Consider the following 17812-nt stretch of genomic DNA (forward strand, 5'->3'; position numbering starts at 1 on the left):
TGAACTGCCGGAGTGGCCAGACTGCGCTGAACTGCCGGAGTGGCCAGACTGCGCTGAACTGCCGGAGTGGCCAGACTGCGCTGAACTGCCGGAGTGGCCAGACTGCGCTGAACTGCCGGAGTGGCCAGACTGCGCTGAACTGCCAGAGTGGCCAGACTGCCCTGAACTGCCAGAGTGGCCAGGGACGCCCGCCAGCCCGGTGAGTCCTGTGCCTACGCCTAGGGCCAGGCATCCATCATGTCTCCCCAGCCTGGTGAATCCTGGGTCAGTGCCGTCGGAGCCGCCAGGGTCCCCCGCCAGCCGGGCGCAGCCAGGGTCGCCCGCCAGCCGGGCGCAACCATCGCCGCCGGGCGCAACCAGGGTTCGCCCGCCAGCCGGGCGCAACCATCACCGGGCGCAACCAGGGTCGCCCACCAGCCGGGCGCAGTCAGCGTCGCCCACCAGACCTTCGGCGCGGCCAGGTGCGCCACCTAAGAGGGCGACATCAAGGGTGGAGCAGAGGCCACGTCCCGCACCTGAGCCGCCGCCGTAAGAAGGCCCACCCGGACCCTCCCATTCAGAGTCAGGTTTTGCGGCCGGAGTCCGCACCTTTGGGGGGGGGGGGTACTGTAACGCCCTGGCCATAGAGAGGGGTTTTTTGTTTATTTTGGTTAGGCCAGGGTGTTACATTGGGTGGGCGTTCTATGTTCCTTTTTCTATGTTTTGGTATTTCTTTGTTTTGGGCCGTGTGGCTCCCAATCAGGCACAGCTGAAGCTCGTTGTTGCTGATTGGGAGTCACACATAAAGAGCATGTTTTTCCTTTGGGTTTTGTGGGTAATTGTTTCTGTTTTGAGTATTTTCCTAACAGGACTGTTTGCTGTCGTTTTTGTTCATTTTGTAGTGTTCTCTTGTTTATTTGAATTAAAATTCTAATGATGAACACATCCTCTGCTGCACCTTGGTTCCCTCTTACAGACAGCTGTTACAATGCCAGCCATACAGATCTATAAAGTCCTTTACTTGTGTTACAATGTCTCTATGATGTTCACCAAACGAAGTACACAGAAAATCATACAAAATCATGCTAAGACTGTACATGTAGAAAGAACATTATGCAACTTCAGAATAAAAATACATGACAAAGTCAGTTTTTGGTGGTATGGTATGTACAGTATGACCATATCGATAACAGGTTTCACGTTCAATAGTTATAAAGCTGATGTTTCCTCTGTAAAATGTTGATTTCACTAATGTTTTCAACATTAGTCAATTTCAAAATAAAAAAAATAAGACTACATTACATAGTCAGCTTCGGTTTTCGTCAAATTAGCTAAATTGACATGGTGTGATCATGTGGATAAAATAGTTCACTTTCAAGAATTAAAAAGTGTATTTTCCCTTCTAAAATATAACTTGTTGTCCCAGCTCTCCGCTTCACTGGACCCACTGGTCTCATATGAGACTCACTGGATTTATATTCACTGGTCCTATATCCCGGAATATCTTTAGCATTTCCAGACTTCCCCTCTGTCAGCCAATCGGATACCCTCAGGAATTCAGGCATTGTGAATTAACAGAGAAAATGTTCTGACCATTCACTCAACAAAATACAACACATTATAGAATTGTACTTTGGATGTACAGTATGAATGTACGGTGCCTTCAGAAAATATTCACAACCCAATTTAAAATTGAATAAATTGAGATGTGTTACTGGCCTAGACATTTTTACAAACTGACTAAAAATGTAAAGTTTAAAATGTCTTGATTCAATATGTATTCAACCCCTTTGTGGCAAGCCTAAATAAGTTCAGGAGTAAAAAAAAAAGCATTTTTTTGTACCGATTGCCTGATTTATGAAGGTCAACAACCATTTGTTTCTTTTTGTTTGAGTTCTTTGCATTTTCCCATGTTAATGGATGACAAAGGGATTTCACATTCGTGTTACCTCCTTTTTATACTTCCAGTGAAACAGGACGCCATGGAAGGCCACAATACTGTACACTTCCTTAAAATGAGATTAACTTCAAAAAGTATAATGTTAATGCAAATGTAATTTTGTTTGCTTTTATTTATAAGAATCTTTAAGGGTGCCAATAAAAACAAAACAGAGCATTGTAAGCAGACAACGATCAAAGCTATAAACAGGTGTTGTCAAACAGAATTAGCATAGAAGGTCCTTGGATAGCTTTTCTGAACAGCCCAGTCTTTAGCTGTGCCTTAAACAAGACCAGAGGCTCTGCAGCCCTGACAATGACTGGGAGTGTGCTCCACAGCCGAGGAGCCGCAGTACTGTGTTTCCCTGGGACAGACAGAGATGTCTGACCCAAATCACCTCCCAGAGATGCAGATCATTCTCCTGGGTAAGAAAAGGGCTGATAAGTGTCAGGCAGGCAACACCATACCTGCCCGAGTTGAGTCTGAAATCAACAGCGAGACCGTGGACAATGTAAGGGGACAGAGGGACGTTGGGGGAAAGTGGCAACTCACCGTAGTGGAAACTCTAGGATGGTGGAAGACCTGGCACTGGTGATGACAGAGGTATTGCACAGTGTGTCTCTGTGTCCCCCAGGCCCCCATGCCTTCCTCCTGTTCATTGATTTGGACTCAATACTGGAAGATAAGAGCAGGAGAGCTGTGGAGGAACACCTGAACATGGTAGACCTTACCGTGAAGGGCTTGTCTTTGTGTCCCCCTCGACCCCATGCCATCCTTCTAGTCATTGCTGCAGGTATTGCCTTCACTGAAGCCCACCTGAGGTCAGTAAATGAGCACATCAACGCCCTGGTGATATTCAGCTGGTGTGACACAATGGGTGACACCTCCATACAGCAGTTCATTGAGAGTGATGGGAGAGCCCTCCAGTGGCTCCTCAGGAAGTGTGACAACAGATACCACATCCTCAATGTCAAGAACAGGGTGGATGTCACTCAGGTCATAGAGCTTCTGGAGAGGATTGAGTTGATGGTAAAAGCGAAAGTCAGGGAGTGAAGTCGGGTGAGGTGCATATGTGACAGCCGAAAGTTGGACACTGACATGGCAGTGCCATGTTCATAAAAGTTGTTCTTTATAATGTCGAAATAAACATGTAGAATATATGTGTGTATGCTTCATTGTACAATCAATTGGTGGGAGAGAGCCTCAAATATCACATTAATTTCTACATATCCATTATAAACATGAATTGCAGCAAAGTTGGTTCCTGTTTCAGTCACGTCTTTGGTCACTTTCGTGTGGGTCAAACACAAACAGCCTAATGATTAGTTGACAGTAGAGCCTCCCACAATGCAGGCAATCACTGCAAGTGGACCACAGTCAAAATTCATGACCAGTGATCACATGATTTTTGTCAAGTTCATGCAGTCCACATGTAGGCGCAAGTCAGACAATTTGTATCCCCATAATGCAACAAACTTTGAAAGGCGGGACCAACGATGGTCACCAACTCGACAAAAGTGATCCGCTCAAACGTGCCCAATGCGTTCAATGGCTGCAACACAACCTTGTTTTTCATGTTAGTGAGCCACCTAGTGGACACATTCCTCTTCATGAAGGTTTTACATTTCATAAATTACTGCTTGCGGCTTGGCTGGGGTAGACCAAATACACTCACCTTGAATATGCAAGTGTGACTACCATCTAAAACACAATGCGAGACTATCTACTGGGTTTAATAATAATATATTGGCCTACACAGCCTGATAATAACAGTTGCATTGGTGGGGAGTTTAGTAGACCTACATGTCTGACCAAAGCCTGAATAGGGGCATTATATTTTCATAGACCTGTAATTGTCTGAGATGTGGGATGATATTTTGACTACTAAAAGTTAGGCAGTGGCACTGACTATTGTTAACATTCTTCATTTGCCATTTAAATGTGCTGCATATTTTGCTATAGGCTTACTGCATTATTTTCATTGTCTTTAATGAATTTCCTCTATGTAGCCTACTATGTATGCATTTAGAATAAAATAGAATAGAAGGTTCTATTCTAGGGAGACACATAGGACCATTATAATGTGACCACAAAAGATAGCCAGGTGGAAAAATAGCATTCCTCCATTGTAACTTCTAGGGGTAGGCTGGGCCTTATCCAAATTGTGCCTGGGTGTTACACAGGATTTGCACAATGCCCCCATGGGCTAATACGGGAAGATTATTTAATTCGTTACATTTGTGGTTTTCAGAGCAATATGCGAGGCGGTAAAAATGCTCAGTGGGTTAGGCTCGTCTACTCAGGGTCAGACTGTGTCCTAGGCCAAGTCACGGTGGCGACGAATGTCATTAATTATAGAGGGAGAGTGTCCGGATAGGACGGACAGATCGCCAAACAGACAGCCGTCACTGCCGCAGAGACTACAGACGCAGGCCGAGTAGCAGGCCGCCCTCGCCAAATAGTCTACAAAGAGGGTTGAACGGGGAAGGGGAGGAGGATGACAGGAACACTAATCCAATTCCCTTTCGTTACCGCATAGTGGCTTATCTCCTCCCCCGGCTGTTTCTCTGGGTCAGTCAAAACAATGAATTGATGGACTACATTTACGATATCAAATAGTCTCAATTCACGGCGACGATATAAATAAATAATTTAACAATGCGGTGTTCCGCCCGGCTGTCAAAGGGACGACTGCGCATCTTTGTGGCTGTATGCCGGAAAAGGCTATGTTGATGTCCCGACTGGGAGACGTAGCCTATTGCCCAACATATTTTATCATTTTGTAAACCACTATCAAATATCATCGATTCACACATGGTGAGTAATTTCCTTTATCTTATTCATGTCGACGACGCAAACTAAGGATATGAGCAATTTGTAGCGATATTTTAGGGCAGTCATAATAATTTATGAAATCATAACTTGTTATGATCAGTGCGCGCGCAGGGATGCAACAGGTCGCCGGTACAGTAGCGGGACAGCAGAAGTTATCGCGCTGTTCTGACTTGTATGAAAACGTTAGATCGTCGCTTTAAATGTCACGGTGCGATGGAACGAAAAACACAAATGCTTTGTTGGCACAATAGGCTATGTTTTAATAGAATGAAATAGTTTGCGAGACACGCACAACAGATTAAATTTGTCTTTGTATAAACCTTATAAATATTTTTCTAGCTATAATACGCTGTCTAAATATATCGTAAGCCTCTGAAAAGGGAATTCTAAAATGTAGGCTAATGAATGTGTAGGCCATATCAAACAGTCAAATCAGGACATACATCACTGTCCGGCAGCATAGACACGTTGATCCCAAACCATAAATTCCCTTTTCAATGCACAAATTATGGGAGGCAAGGATTACAAATGTGGGCTATTATGACAAATAGGCCCCTAAATATATTTTTTGTATCGTTATTGACTCAAAGCATATGGTGCCAACTGTGAATCGGAAACCTACATTCTAAGAAAAAAAGGTGCTACCCAGAACCTAAATGGGTTCTTCGACTGTCCCCATAGGAGAACCCTTAAAATAAAAAATGTTGATTCCCGGTATAACTCTTTTGGTTTCAGGTAGAACCCTTTCGGGTTCCATGTAGAATCATTTCCAGAGGGTTCTACCTGGAACCAAAAAGGGTTCTCCTATGGTCACCCTTTTTTTCTAAGAGTGTATTTTATAGATACACTTAAATAGGCTTGGTGAATACCAGGCTTTCTTAATTTAATATTTAGATGTTTGTATAGGCCTACAATCCACAATGCTAAATTATAATTACATTTCTTGATATGTACAAGATTTATGTTATCAATCGATTTTCAATTATTATTTAAAACTGATTTGGGGTAACAGCAGAGGGTGCAACACAGTTAAGCCTGGGTTTGTGTGTATTTGGGGGCGATGTCCGCCCAAGATGTGCGGGCCTGTGTGCAGACCAGGACACGGTCAAAATCAGAGATAAGAAATATGCATTATTCATGTACAAACATTTGCAGAATTACGCACAATCATGAACACACATTTGATACAATATAGGCTAGCCTAGGCCTACTGTACATGTATGTAAGTTTCATGTTGGCCTATGTGATAAGTTTAAGTATAACACAGGGAACTGAGCTTGTACCCATATTTGTGGCCACTGGGGCTTAGACTATATGGTAGGTAACCATGCCTAATAAGGCCCTGCATTTCTTTACGGTATTGGCTTGTTTCCAGTTTGTTTTGCGTAAACTTCATTGCAAATCGATTGTGTAACAGGCCTGCAGTATAGCCTATATATTGTGTGTATGAAATTGGGGAGGCAGGTATCCTAGTGGTTAGAGCTTTGGAATAGTGACCAAAAGGTTACAAGATCGAATCCCCGAGCTGACAAAGTAAAAATCTGTCGTTCTGCTCCTGAACAAGGCACTGTTCCTAGTTCGTCATTGAAAATAAGAACTTGTTCATAGCTGACTTAGAAGCGATGCTTGATGTAAAATGTGTGCGTGGTAACGTTCCTCCATCCAGCAGTAACGACTCAAGTCCTATAATCGTTGAGTTGAAATTACCTACAGTAATTTACTGCTTGTTGTGGCTAGAGAACATTTGACTCACAGGGGACCAAATGTATTGTGTGTGCGTGCCTGGGTACGGGTAGGTCCAGTAAAAAAAAAATATGTTTCCCTCAATCTGGCTATCCCTCCTTTTCATTACCTTTCCACGTGGTAAGCAGTAGAGCTCGAGTTTGAAAAGGAAGCATTGTGCGTCGCGTCAGTGGTCCTGTGTATTCGAGAGGCTCGCAGAGGGTGATGCTCATTCAGCTGTGTCCTAGCCCCATTGTTGCGAATTCCTGTTCATTCAGGGGCCTGTTAATGGAGCTCGTGCATCCGAAAGCTGGTAGGGAGGTCATTCGAATTCCAAGTTGGGGTTCCACCAATCACCGTCCGCCAATCATCCTTTCCAAGCAATTGACTGGAATCACCTACTTGAATAGGACATACATAATGAAGGGAGGATGCTATTTTATGGGTAGAGCTACTTGTACCCAAACACTCGCGCGCGCGCACACACACACACACACACACACACACACACGTTGTATACAATATAAAGAGAAACATCTAATCAAGGGAGAGGTGTACATTAATTGGTCTGTTCTTCATCAAATGTATAGGGACTATAAATGTAGCACATGGGGACACAACACTTTAGTATATACTGAAATCAAAACTTTAGTATATACTGAAATCATACTGAAATCAAAACTTTAGTATATACTGAAATCAAAACTTTAGTATATAATGAAATCATACTGAAATCAAAACTTTAGTATATAGTGAAATCAAAACTTTAGTATATACTGAAATCATACTGAAATCAAAACTTTAGTATATACTGAAATCAAAACTTTACTATATACTGAAATCAAAACTTTAGTATATACTGAAATCATACTGAAATCAAAACTTTAGTATATAGTGAAATCAAAACTTTAGTATATACTGAAATCATACTGAAATCAAAACTTTAGTGTATACTGAAATCAAAACTTTAGTATATACTGAAATCATACTGAAATCAAAACTTTAGTATATACTGAAATCATACTGAAATCAAAACTTTAGAATATACTGTAATCAAAACTTTTGTATATATTGAAATCTAAGACAGCACTTGGGATACTCACGATTGTGTTTATCTGAAGGACAGAACGTGATGGCTTTTGTGGGTGAGGTGGGTTACTAGAAGGAGGCAAGTGGAGTGAGGAGGGAGTCATGGCTCAAAAGAAGTGTTCATTCGCCATTTGAATGCAAATGTAGTGGTTGAACAAGAGGACTGTGTGTGTGTGTGTGTGTGTGTGTGTGCGTGTGTGTGTGTTTTGTGGGAGGAGGAGGGGGGGGGGTCTAACGGTGAGTTTGAGAAAAGAAGTCTTGTTGAGAGAAATTGACACATATGCCTGTAGTCTTCACACGTTGTTCTCTTTTACACCAAGATGCCACCAACGGAGTTGAACATTTGTGGCGGAAAATTCACCCGCGCATCGCTTCTAATTCGGGCAATTTAGCTAACCACTTTTGCAGTGTGCAGGGAGAAAACATCTAAGCATTCTGTTGGCCCATGTGCAGCTGAAGCATGTCTCGTCGGAAACAGAAACGGCCTCAGCAGCTCATGAGCCCGCTCCCTTCAGCCTCTCAGATATTAGACTATGGTGAGAAATTGACTACTATTGATATGCAAGTTAACAATAGAATACATTAGCTATTATAGTTTTCTATGTTTTCCAAAGTAGTTCAACGTATTTTCCAATTAATAGTTGTTATATTTTTTGGAAAGCTATTTTTGTGGGTAGTTAATGCCTTTATTTCCTCAACATAACAGATTGTGTAGTGGCACATGTATATAAAAAAACGTAAAGAGGCAGTATATTTCTACGTGTCTGGACAGTTTTGGTGGTAGTTTGATTGAAAATGTTGACTCCCATCACTGACAGTTCAAAATCTAAAGTTATGGCGGTGCTTTGATGTTCCGTTTATTAATGTAAGCAATCATGTAATATTATTTAATTTATGGTGTCTTAGGAGTCTGTTTTCTGATCTTATTTAGATCACTGCCCTCACCAGCCCTCCTCCTATTGCCAGGCTCAGAGGCACAGACCACCCAGTTAGTGGGCGGATAAAGAATAGAAAAGACATGAGAACTTAGAGGCAATAAAGTGTATATAAGATTTTATTTATTTAACCCTTATCAACTCTATAATTCCAAATATTCATACTGAGTTTTGGGAGACTGAGCAATGAGAGGGAAATGGTAAAGGAACGATGACCGTGAGAGGTGCTGTATAAAGTGTAACTGCAATAGCATGCAACCCCATTGTCCATCTGGGCTTTGTGGTTGGGTAGTGAGGTATGAACATACACAAGAACTACTGTGAATCTCCAAGTGTGTGTGTGTGTGTGTGTGTGTGTGTGTGTGCTTGTGGGGCTGTGACCAGTCACACAGGGCTAGTGGGGTCTAATAGTGTAGTAACATTGTAGTGATAGGGTGTAGTAATATTGTGTTTGTACATGTAGGTGTGTGTTTGTGTGTGTTAGTGTGTTAGTGGATTCAAATAAAGAATTTCAAGTGTTGTGTGTGTGTGTTAGGGAAGTGTGGTTGTTGATGGTCTGTTTGTTTTCTTGTCTGGTAGCCTGTGTGTTTTATTTTGCCTCCACCTCTTGCCCAGAATCTAGGAGAAAGAATGTGACCCCAGTGTTCTTAAGGTCAAGTATGCCAGCCAATTACAGCCTGACCCCTGATACCCTAAAGGGTAATGGGGGAAGGGTGCACCAAGAGATGAAAGACAGAAAGAAAGAAAGACAGAGAGAGGAGAGAGAGTAGTGTGTGATAGAGTGCATGTGCATGTCTATGTATGGTCAGTTTTAGGGTCAAGGTAGGCTGGTCATGGTGTAAGTTGGAGGGGGGTGCAGACGAAGACGGCGAGGATAAAGAAGGGGAGGGGGAGTTAGGAGGATGAGGTGATGGAGAAGAGAACAATGTGAAATTGGATCTGGATCAGGAGTTCACCTGACAGAATGGTCTCATAATGTATAGTTGTTATCTGAGGGCTTCAGTCCTTAGCTGTTGTGTTTCTACCTATCTGCCATTACTTGCAAAATCACACTTTTAAGAGGGCCATTCTTTTCTATTTGGTTGTTGTTACCTCTATGATTTGCCAGAGTTGCATTTCTGTGCTATCCACTGACCATCATCAGAGTGTGATAAGGTCGACCTGTGGAAAACACTCACAAAAAGGGCATTCTGAGTAGTGCTCACTGCTCGAACAGACTTCCCTGAGGTTTATTTAAGCGAAAGTGGTAACAGTGTGTAAAGTAGATGAAAAGCTCTGTCATGCTCAGTAAGACAATAACTAAGTCAACTTTCTCATGTCTGCTTTCTCTTCTTTTCTCAGATGACCAGTTTTCATTGAAGTTATCCTCCTTTCCTCTGACCACAGATTCCTCTTCTTCATCATCTTCCTCCTCTCCTCAGAGTTACCAGCCATCCCTGGCTCCGCGTCCCTACTTTTGGGGGCTTCACACCCGCTCTCTACCCAGTGAGGGCTCCCCCCTCTCCTGCTGCCCCTGCCAGCCCACCTCCTGCCCCATCTCCCTCACAGACCCCCAGTCCTCCCTCTCCCCTGACTTCCCCCACCCCTCCTTCTTCTCCCAGACAGTCCTGCACCTCCCCAACACCTCCACATCGCCCTCCAGTCAGACCCACCCTCCTCGTTCTATCATGGCCTCTCCCAAACTGGGCGTGTCAGCCACCACTACCACCTCCTCATCCTCTTCCTCAGCCTCCCTCTGCCCCCCGCCCCACCCTGGTAGCCCCAGCCCTGTGCCCGAGGGCCCTCCCAGCCCTGTGACACCCTCCCCCAGCCCTGGTGCTGCCTCTGCAGCCCCGCCCCGTGCCCACCTGAGCATTGCGGTGATCCTGGATGAGCTGCGAGTGCTGCAGCAGAGGCAGATCCACCAGATGCAGATGACGGAGGAGATCTGCAGGCAGGTTCTGCGGCTGGGCGGGGCCTCCTGTGGCCTGGAGGCGCCCCAGATCCTCCTGCCTCCTTTTCCCCAGCTCTGTCTGGAGGGCAGTGAGAGGGCCTCCAGTCCTCCCCAGCCTACACCCACCCAGCCTCCCAGCTCTGTAGCTCCTCTCCTGGCCTGCTTCTCCTCCCTGCTCCCTCCCCAGCCTGCCTCCAAGCCCTCCAAGCCCAGCCACCCACTGTCCCATGTCCTGCGGCCACACAAGACCCAGATGGAGGGTGCAGGAGGGGCTACAGGGTCTTATCTTTACCCTGGGACCAGTATCCGCCCTTCCTCCTCGTCTTCTTCCTCATCTGCCTCCTCAGCCATCTCTACCATGGCATCGTCCAACTACCCCCTGGCCCTCTCCCTGGCCTTGCCTACCCGTTACCTCCATGAGAAATCCCCCAACACCACCTCAGCCAGCGGCCACGGTGGCCTGTCCTTCCTCACCCCGCCCCTGCCCACCACTGCCTCTATGGCACCCCCCTCCTTTCAGGAGCCCCACCTGTCTGTCTCCTCATCAGGGTCCTCGTCCTCCTCCCTGGGGCGTCTCCAGCATGCCTGTCGGTTCTGTGGCAAGCTGTTCAGCAGTGACTCATCCCTGCAAATCCACCTGCGCTCCCACACGGGCGAGAGACCCTACCAGTGCCCTGTCTGCCTCAGCCGCTTCACCACCCGCGGCAACCTCAAGGTGCATTTCCTCCGCCACCGCGAGCAGAACCCAGAGCTCTCGCTCTCCCTTCTCCCCCCTTCCCTGTTTGGGCCGGGCATGGGACCAGCGGGGGGGTCTGAGCCCCAGGGTCAGCCCATGAGCAGCATTGGTCTGAGCATCAGTGCAGCGCAGGCTCAGAGACGTCGTAAACGGCGGGCTGAGGATGACCCGTATGGAGACGGTATGGAGGTGGGAGGTGCCGGAGGAGGCTTCTCTCTGGGGGCGTCCACCAGTGCTCCCCCCCTCCTCTCTCCCCCTTCCCCCCAGTGTGGACCTGGCCCTCATCTCCACCGCCCACTCCCTCCTGCGGCTCAACCAAGCTGCTGCTGCAGCCGCTGCTGCATCCATATCCTCTGCTGCTTCCTCACTCACATCCTCCTCTTCCTCCTCTGCGTCCTCCTCCCTCCTCTCTGTCCCCTCCTCGTCCACCTCCGCCATCGCTGGGTTCTTCAAGGGGGCAAAGCAGCAACGCTTTGATGAGAACACGCCCCCCTCACCCTCCCATGATGTCGCACTCTGCTTACTCCCAGTTGGCCCACCTCCCTAAACTCCTCTTCCCCTCTGGCTCCCCCCACCAACACCCTGCCCTGGGCCTGCTCCGCCCTCCTCCCCCTGCCCAAGGCTCCTCCCACCTCTCCTCCACCCACTCTCAGCTCTCCTTCCCCTTCTCCCACTACCCCAAAGCCCACGCCTCCACCTCCTCCCCCTCCGTCTCTACCCCCACCTCAGACACCTCCAAGCTGCAGCGGCTGGTGGAGAAGCTGGAGAAGGAGCCTCCCACCTCCTCTCCCTGGGCCTCCTCCTCAGGGGAGACCTCCCACAGCAGCATGGCCTCTACTGGGTTGTTCAACAGCGGCCTCATGGGCGCCAGCACCTCCAGCACTTATGTGATGGCAACCCCACCATCCTCCACCCATGCCCCCACCTCCGTCTCCAACTTCACCAGGGAGATGGTGGCCGCTCTGGGCATGAGTGCAAACGGGGGCAGCGCTCTGGCAGGCGCCATGCTCCCCGGCCTTGGCATCATGAGCACTGGCTCCCTGGCCCCCAACCAGTGTGGGGTGTGTCTGCGTGTGTTGAGCTGTCCCAGGGCACTGCGTCTGCACCAGGCCACCCACCTGGGAGAGCGCCCCTTCCCCTGTAAACTGTGTGGACGCTCCTTCTCCACCAAGGGCAGCCTGCGGTCCCACCTGGCAACACACCGTGCCCGCCCACCGAACTCTCGTGCCCAGAACTCTTGCCCGCTGTGCCAGCGCAAGTTCACAAATGCCCTGGTGCTGCAGCACCACATCCGCATGCACCTGGGAGGGCAGCTGCCACCGGAGGGCAGTGCAGAGTCTCTATCAGAGGCCTCAGCAGAGCCTGCCACTATCTCTGAGCTCCAGACCCATTCCCAGGCACTGTCTCAGTCCCAGCCACAGTCCAATGACACCCCCAAGGTCTCCACTGAGAGCTCCATTGCAGCCTCAGGCAGCCAGTCAAAGAGCTCAGCAGCATCCACACACTTTCAAACCCTAGTAGGAGGCTCTGCCCCCGTATCGGTCAGTGTGACATCACCTAAGTGTGTCTGGGAGCCTAACAGATCTCACTCCTCCAGCCCTGACCTGATCCCTCCCTCTGACCTCACCCCTGACTCCTTCCTAAACTCCACCTCACACACCCCTCCGCCCAGCAGCGCAGACCCCCCAGTCCTGTTTGTCAGTGTGCCTTCCCCACCCCCTCCTCTAGGAGATACAGGCTCCCCAGTCAATGATGACAACCATGCTGAACTCCTTGATTCAACCATTGGTACCATTGGCCCTGCTCCCACTTCCTCCAGTGTTACCAAAACCACACCCTTGTCCAGTCTAATGATGTCAGACTGTCTTTTGGGTCAGAATGCTCTTCCTCTCAATGTCTTCCTCCCCGGCCCTAGATCAAATCTGGAGGATCTACTGAGCACACCAGCCCTCTGTGCCCCAGTAGCACACCCCAGCCCAGCCCCCTCCTTTACCCCTGTCCTTAGCCCAGAGCATCCCCCTAAACTCCCAACCCCCAAGCCCACAGAGGAATACAGGGTTGAAACCCCCCCGCCTGCAGCACCAAAGCATGACCAAGCTCCTGTATCTGATACGGACCCGAGAATGGCACCACCATCAGAGAGCGCAGACACAAGCGATGCTGAGGCTAGGGAAGTTCCTCAGAAAGCTGTACCCTACACCAGGGAGACGAGTCAGGGGGCGTACCTCGGCTCCCATGGGAAGGAGGATGGGATGGGCGGTGTCAGTGACCAATTGGAAAGCACATTTCCCATCAGTTTGGCTCCCACTCTCCCCCCTCCCCTGTCTCGCCCTGAGAAGAAGACCTACAGCTGTGCCGAGTGTGGGAAAGAGTATGCCAGCCGCAGTGGACTGAAGGTAAGAGGATGTGGGTATAGATTGATGTGTGGGTTGGTAGAGAACTTAGCCATCTCTTATGGACTACATGTTTATGGACTTCATGATAGCTGCTTTGAAGTGATTTATTAATCTGTGGAATTGTTAATGAGATGTCCAAAACATTGCAACCAATGAACCCAACATTACTACTAAAACTATTTTAATCTGTTAGTTAGGTGTCAGGTTACATTTACCTGAAACATTCACTGATGATAAATCTCCTTCCAGACTGAGGGTAATCAGTCAAGCTAAATGTTTGTGATATAAATGTTATTTCCAGCCAGGGGGACACAGAGGTTGGTCGGAGTGGCACTTAAACAATCTGTTATTTTCATATTCATCTACAGGGACACATGAAGCATCATGGAGGGGTTGTCAAGGCACCACGTCCCCCTGTACGGAGCGGTCGCTCAGCCTCTGAGCGACTTCCTGCTAACACACCGACAACATCCTCCAACCCCCCGGCCACCAGGAGCAATGTGGGCTTCTGGAACCAGTACCAAGCCTTTCTCAACACCAGCAACGACTCGGCAGACGACCCGGCACAAGGCCCGGCCAGTGGTAGCCAAGGAGAGGATGGGGAGATGCCCCGATTGGCTAAATCTCCCGTTAGATCCCAGCTGTCGAAAGAACCGACCACTGGAAGGGGTTCAGAAGATGGGTCTGACGAAGGGTCTACTCTAGAGTCAATGTAATTGGTGCTATCAATGGACATTCACTGTACCTTTGAGTCAAATCGTAGGGACTTTTGTATTGTATTGCTTCCAAATTCAGTTGAGTAGTCTGTCGGTTTGTTGTCTGTGAGTAAATTGCTTAGTTAATTTGTGATAACTGTAAGTTGGCCATCCTGGCCTTTTCTTTTTAAAGAGGAGAAAGTTGAAGGATGCATAAAAGACGACATAACTACAGGATTGGAAGATTGAGGAGGTCAGAAGTCACTGTCAAGACAATGAGAGTTGGAGCTGGGCTCTAGAATGAGAGCTCTGTTAGACAAAGAGCTCTACTCTAGATTTAGGGCTCATTTTCCTGAACAGTCTGACTCACTGTTTATGTGATAGATATTAACTCAAATGAAGACATGTATTGGAAAAGGAGGCAAGGTAGAGAGGATGTGATATTGTTCTCACATAAGCAATTCCTTCATTCAAACATAACAGGGAAAAGGAGGTGGAACAGAATGGTAAGGGTCACTAAACTAAACTTGACATGGTAGCTTCAACCCTGGCAGTCTATAGAGATGCAGTCTCTCATCCTACTACTGTATAAAACCTAATCTTTCATGCCATCGTGGTTCACTTTTGAACTCGTGAATACTCCAGACTCCTCCTCCAGCTGATAGACAGAGAAGCACAGAGGAGTGGGTGTTGTGGTGTGCCAGGTGGAGAAAGAAATGGACAGACAGTTTCCTGTGTGACCCATTTTCCTTTGGATCTTGTGAATAAGCTGATTGTCGTTTGGTCTCACAGTGATGTCCGTTCTCTGTAACTTGTTGTCTTTGGTTCATGTTGTATCTTTATAACAAAACAAAAAAAAATCAGAGGTCTATGTCTGATATTGTTGTGAGTTGTACTTTCAGTGTATTCCTGTGAAATAAGGGGGATAAAAAAAGACAAAAAAGCTGGGAAACAGTTTTCTTTTTTGTTGTTGTTGTTGACTGTGGCTGTTTTCTTTGTTTTGGACGTCTATCGTGCCTGTTCTACATTCTCCTGTAGAGCTGTTTTGATATTTGTTTATTTGTCACACACTGCTCTTAGTGACACCAAAACAATGGCACATGCACAAACATGCCAGATGCACACAGCTGTTTTGTGCATATAGTAAGTGTGCATTTGGCAATTTTTTTGTGCAAGTGGGTGTGTGTGTTTGTGTGTGTGAGCGAGCTACATATGTGTGTACGTATGTGCCTATGTGCGTGTGTGTTGGCACAGCAGTGTGTAGTCTCTAACTGCCTCGGCCTTGCCAGGTTTCCTCACACACAGGCCTCATTAATCCCTTCTCTCTCTTTCAACACAATTAAACTTCTCTGCCTTCCTCTGTGTCTGTCACATCAACCAAGAGGAAGAGGGGGGGAGAGACCAGCTGTCCCCACTTCGGACCCTAATCCCCTCAGCAGTGTGTGTGTGTGTGAGAAAGGTCAAAGGGGGGGCTGATGGCTCAGACTGGTCACTGGTCATTGAGGGTTAAAAGGATTGCCAAGGTGTAAGCATCAATTAATTAACATTTAGGAGTGTGGGCACATACAGTAAGGTACTGAATATTATGTGGGTGTGCAGTCTTTGTGGATCTGTTTAGCTGGTGCTCCTTCATCTTACCACTTACAAAAGGGAAAATGTACACTACCGTTCAAAAGTTTGGGCTCACTTAGAAATGACCTTGTTTTTGAAAGAAAAGCACATTTTTTGTTCATTAAAATAACAGCAAATTGATAAGAAATACAGTGTTGACATTGTTAATGTTGTAAATTACTATTGTAGCTGGAAACGGCTGATTTTTAATGGAATATCTACATAGGCGCAGAGGCCCATTATCAGCAACCATCACTCCTGTGTTCCAATGGCACGTTGTGTTAGCTAATCCAAGTTTATCATTTTAAAAGGCTAACTGATCATTAGAAAACCCTTTTGCAATTATGTTAGCACATCTGAAAACTGTTGTTCTGATTAAAGAAGCAATACAACTGGCCTTCTTTAGAATATGTGAGTATCTGGAGCATCAGCATTTGTGGGTTCGATTACAAGCTCAAAATGGCTAGAAACAAATAACTTTCTTCTGAAACTCGTCAGTCTATTCTTGTTCTGAGAATTGAAGGCTATTCCATGCAAGAAATTGTCAAGAAACTGAAGATCTCGTACAACGCTGTGTACTACTCCCTTCACAGAACAGCGCAAACTGGATCTAACCAGAATAGAAAGAGGAGTGGGAGGCCCCAGTGCGCAACTGAGTAAGAGGACAAGTACATTAGAGTGTCTAGTTTGAGAAACAGATTCCTCACAAGTCCTCAACTGGCAGCTTCATTAAATAGTACCCGCAAAACACCTGTCTCACTTCAACAGTGAAGAGGTGACTCCGGGATGCTGGCCTTCTAGGCAGAGTTGCAAAGAAAAAGCTGTATCTCAGACTGGCCATTAAAAAGAAAAGATTAAGATGGGCAAAAGAATACAGACACTGGACAGAGGAACTCTGCCAGAAGGCCAGCATCCAGGAGTCACCTCTTCACTGTTGACATTGAGACTGATGTTTTGAGACTGGTGTTTTGCCACCAACTGATTAAATGCATCGCTGTTGATCGCTGTTGATCTTCTGAAATGTCCACTTTCAGACAAACTCGTCAGTTTATGTTCATTAATAAACTTTTGTTTTCTTCTTCAGTTGCAAGCTACTGTAGGTTGAAAATTATTTTGCATTTGGAAGCATGTTTAGTGTCTTGAAATTTGTTGAATGGATTTTTGCAATTAATGTTTTGACAAATAGCTAGTTGAAGAATCAATCAAAAGTCATAGAGGGAAAAACAGTGGCTTGTCATGATGGAGGAATGGCACTCTGGATAGAGGCGTTTGGCCAACTGCTGTTAGTTAAGGGTTTGTAAGTAAGCATTTCACGGTAAAGTCTACACTTGTTGTATTTGGCGCATGTGACAAATACATTTTGATTTGATTAGAGCCGACAAAATGTTAAACCTGAAGTGAGTGGTCAAAATAACATAAAGGAGAATGTTGGCTTTATGCCAACTCGGCCATTATTAAGGCGACCCCGGAGCAATTTGGGTTATGTGCCTTCCTTAAGGTCACATTGACAGACTAACCTTGTCAGCTTCGTGAGTTGAAATAGAACCTTCCAGTCACCAGCCTTACACTCTAACCGCTAGACTACCTGCCGCCCATATAATCACCGCAATAAATACACTGAAGTTTATACCCTACCCTATGTGACAATGTATGCACACATGATCTTCGTTTTGGATAAAAGCGTCTGCTAAATGGCAGATATTATTATTATTTAGAGAATATAGGCAGAGAATATGCTGCTGATGATGATGATATGCATTAAGATGATTTAAACTGTTATAAAGCAATAGGCCCTCCTGTTAAAAGAGTTGAAATCATTTCCCAGGTCTGGGATGTCATACTGTCAGTTAAACTAGCCTCTCGAGACAGACGCTACTGACTGGAGTACACCTACGAGGGTTTTGATGGTTAAAATGATTGCCAAGGTGTACGCATTAATGAA

The 17812-nt window shown here is 46.5% G+C and overlaps 2 protein-coding genes across 3 annotated transcripts; both read left to right on the forward strand.

Annotated features, from left to right (window-relative positions):
* The first annotated feature begins 4157 nt into the window (after nucleotides 1–4157).
* Nucleotides 4158–11653, forward strand: LOC123726689 (sal-like protein 2). Of its 2 annotated transcripts, none has more exons than XM_045694271.1 (2): nucleotides 4158–4735; nucleotides 9841–11653. In XM_045694271.1, the coding sequence occupies exon 2, from the start codon at nucleotides 10167–10169 to the stop codon at nucleotides 11643–11645; it is 1479 nt and encodes a 492-aa protein (XP_045550227.1). In that variant the 5' UTR covers nucleotides 4158–4735; nucleotides 9841–10166; the 3' UTR covers nucleotides 11646–11653. The 2 variants fall into 2 exon arrangements, with proteins under 2 accessions (XP_045550227.1, XP_045550226.1); XM_045694270.1 differs by lacking the exon at nucleotides 4158–4735 and adding an exon at nucleotides 7776–8100.
* LOC106569444 (sal-like protein 3) lies at nucleotides 11645–15239 on the forward strand. The gene is made up of 2 exons (XM_045694269.1): nucleotides 11645–13564; nucleotides 13933–15239. Exons 1-2 carry the CDS (start codon nucleotides 11645–11647, stop codon nucleotides 14278–14280), a joined length of 2268 nt encoding a protein of 755 aa, XP_045550225.1. The 3' UTR covers nucleotides 14281–15239.
* The last annotated feature ends 2573 nt before the right edge of the window (nucleotides 15240–17812 follow it).

The sequence above is a fragment of the Salmo salar genome, chromosome ssa14 (genome assembly GCF_905237065.1).
Source record: "Salmo salar chromosome ssa14, Ssal_v3.1, whole genome shotgun sequence".
Classification (NCBI taxonomy): domain Eukaryota; kingdom Metazoa; phylum Chordata; class Actinopteri; order Salmoniformes; family Salmonidae; genus Salmo; species Salmo salar.

Coding starts and splice junctions, on each gene's coding strand:
- LOC123726689 (XM_045694270.1), top strand. CDS start 8,025: ATGTCTCGTCGGAAACAGAAACGGCCTCAGCAGCTCATGAGCCCGCTC. Junction 8,101..9,840: donor CTCTCAGATATTAGACTATG/GTGAGAAATTGA, acceptor TTCTTTTCTCAG/ATGACCAGTTTTCATTGAAG.
- LOC106569444 (XM_045694269.1), top strand. CDS start 11,645: ATGAGAACACGCCCCCCTCACCCTCCCATGATGTCGCACTCTGCTTAC. Junction 13,565..13,932: donor CCAGCCGCAGTGGACTGAAG/GTAAGAGGATGT, acceptor ATTCATCTACAG/GGACACATGAAGCATCATGG.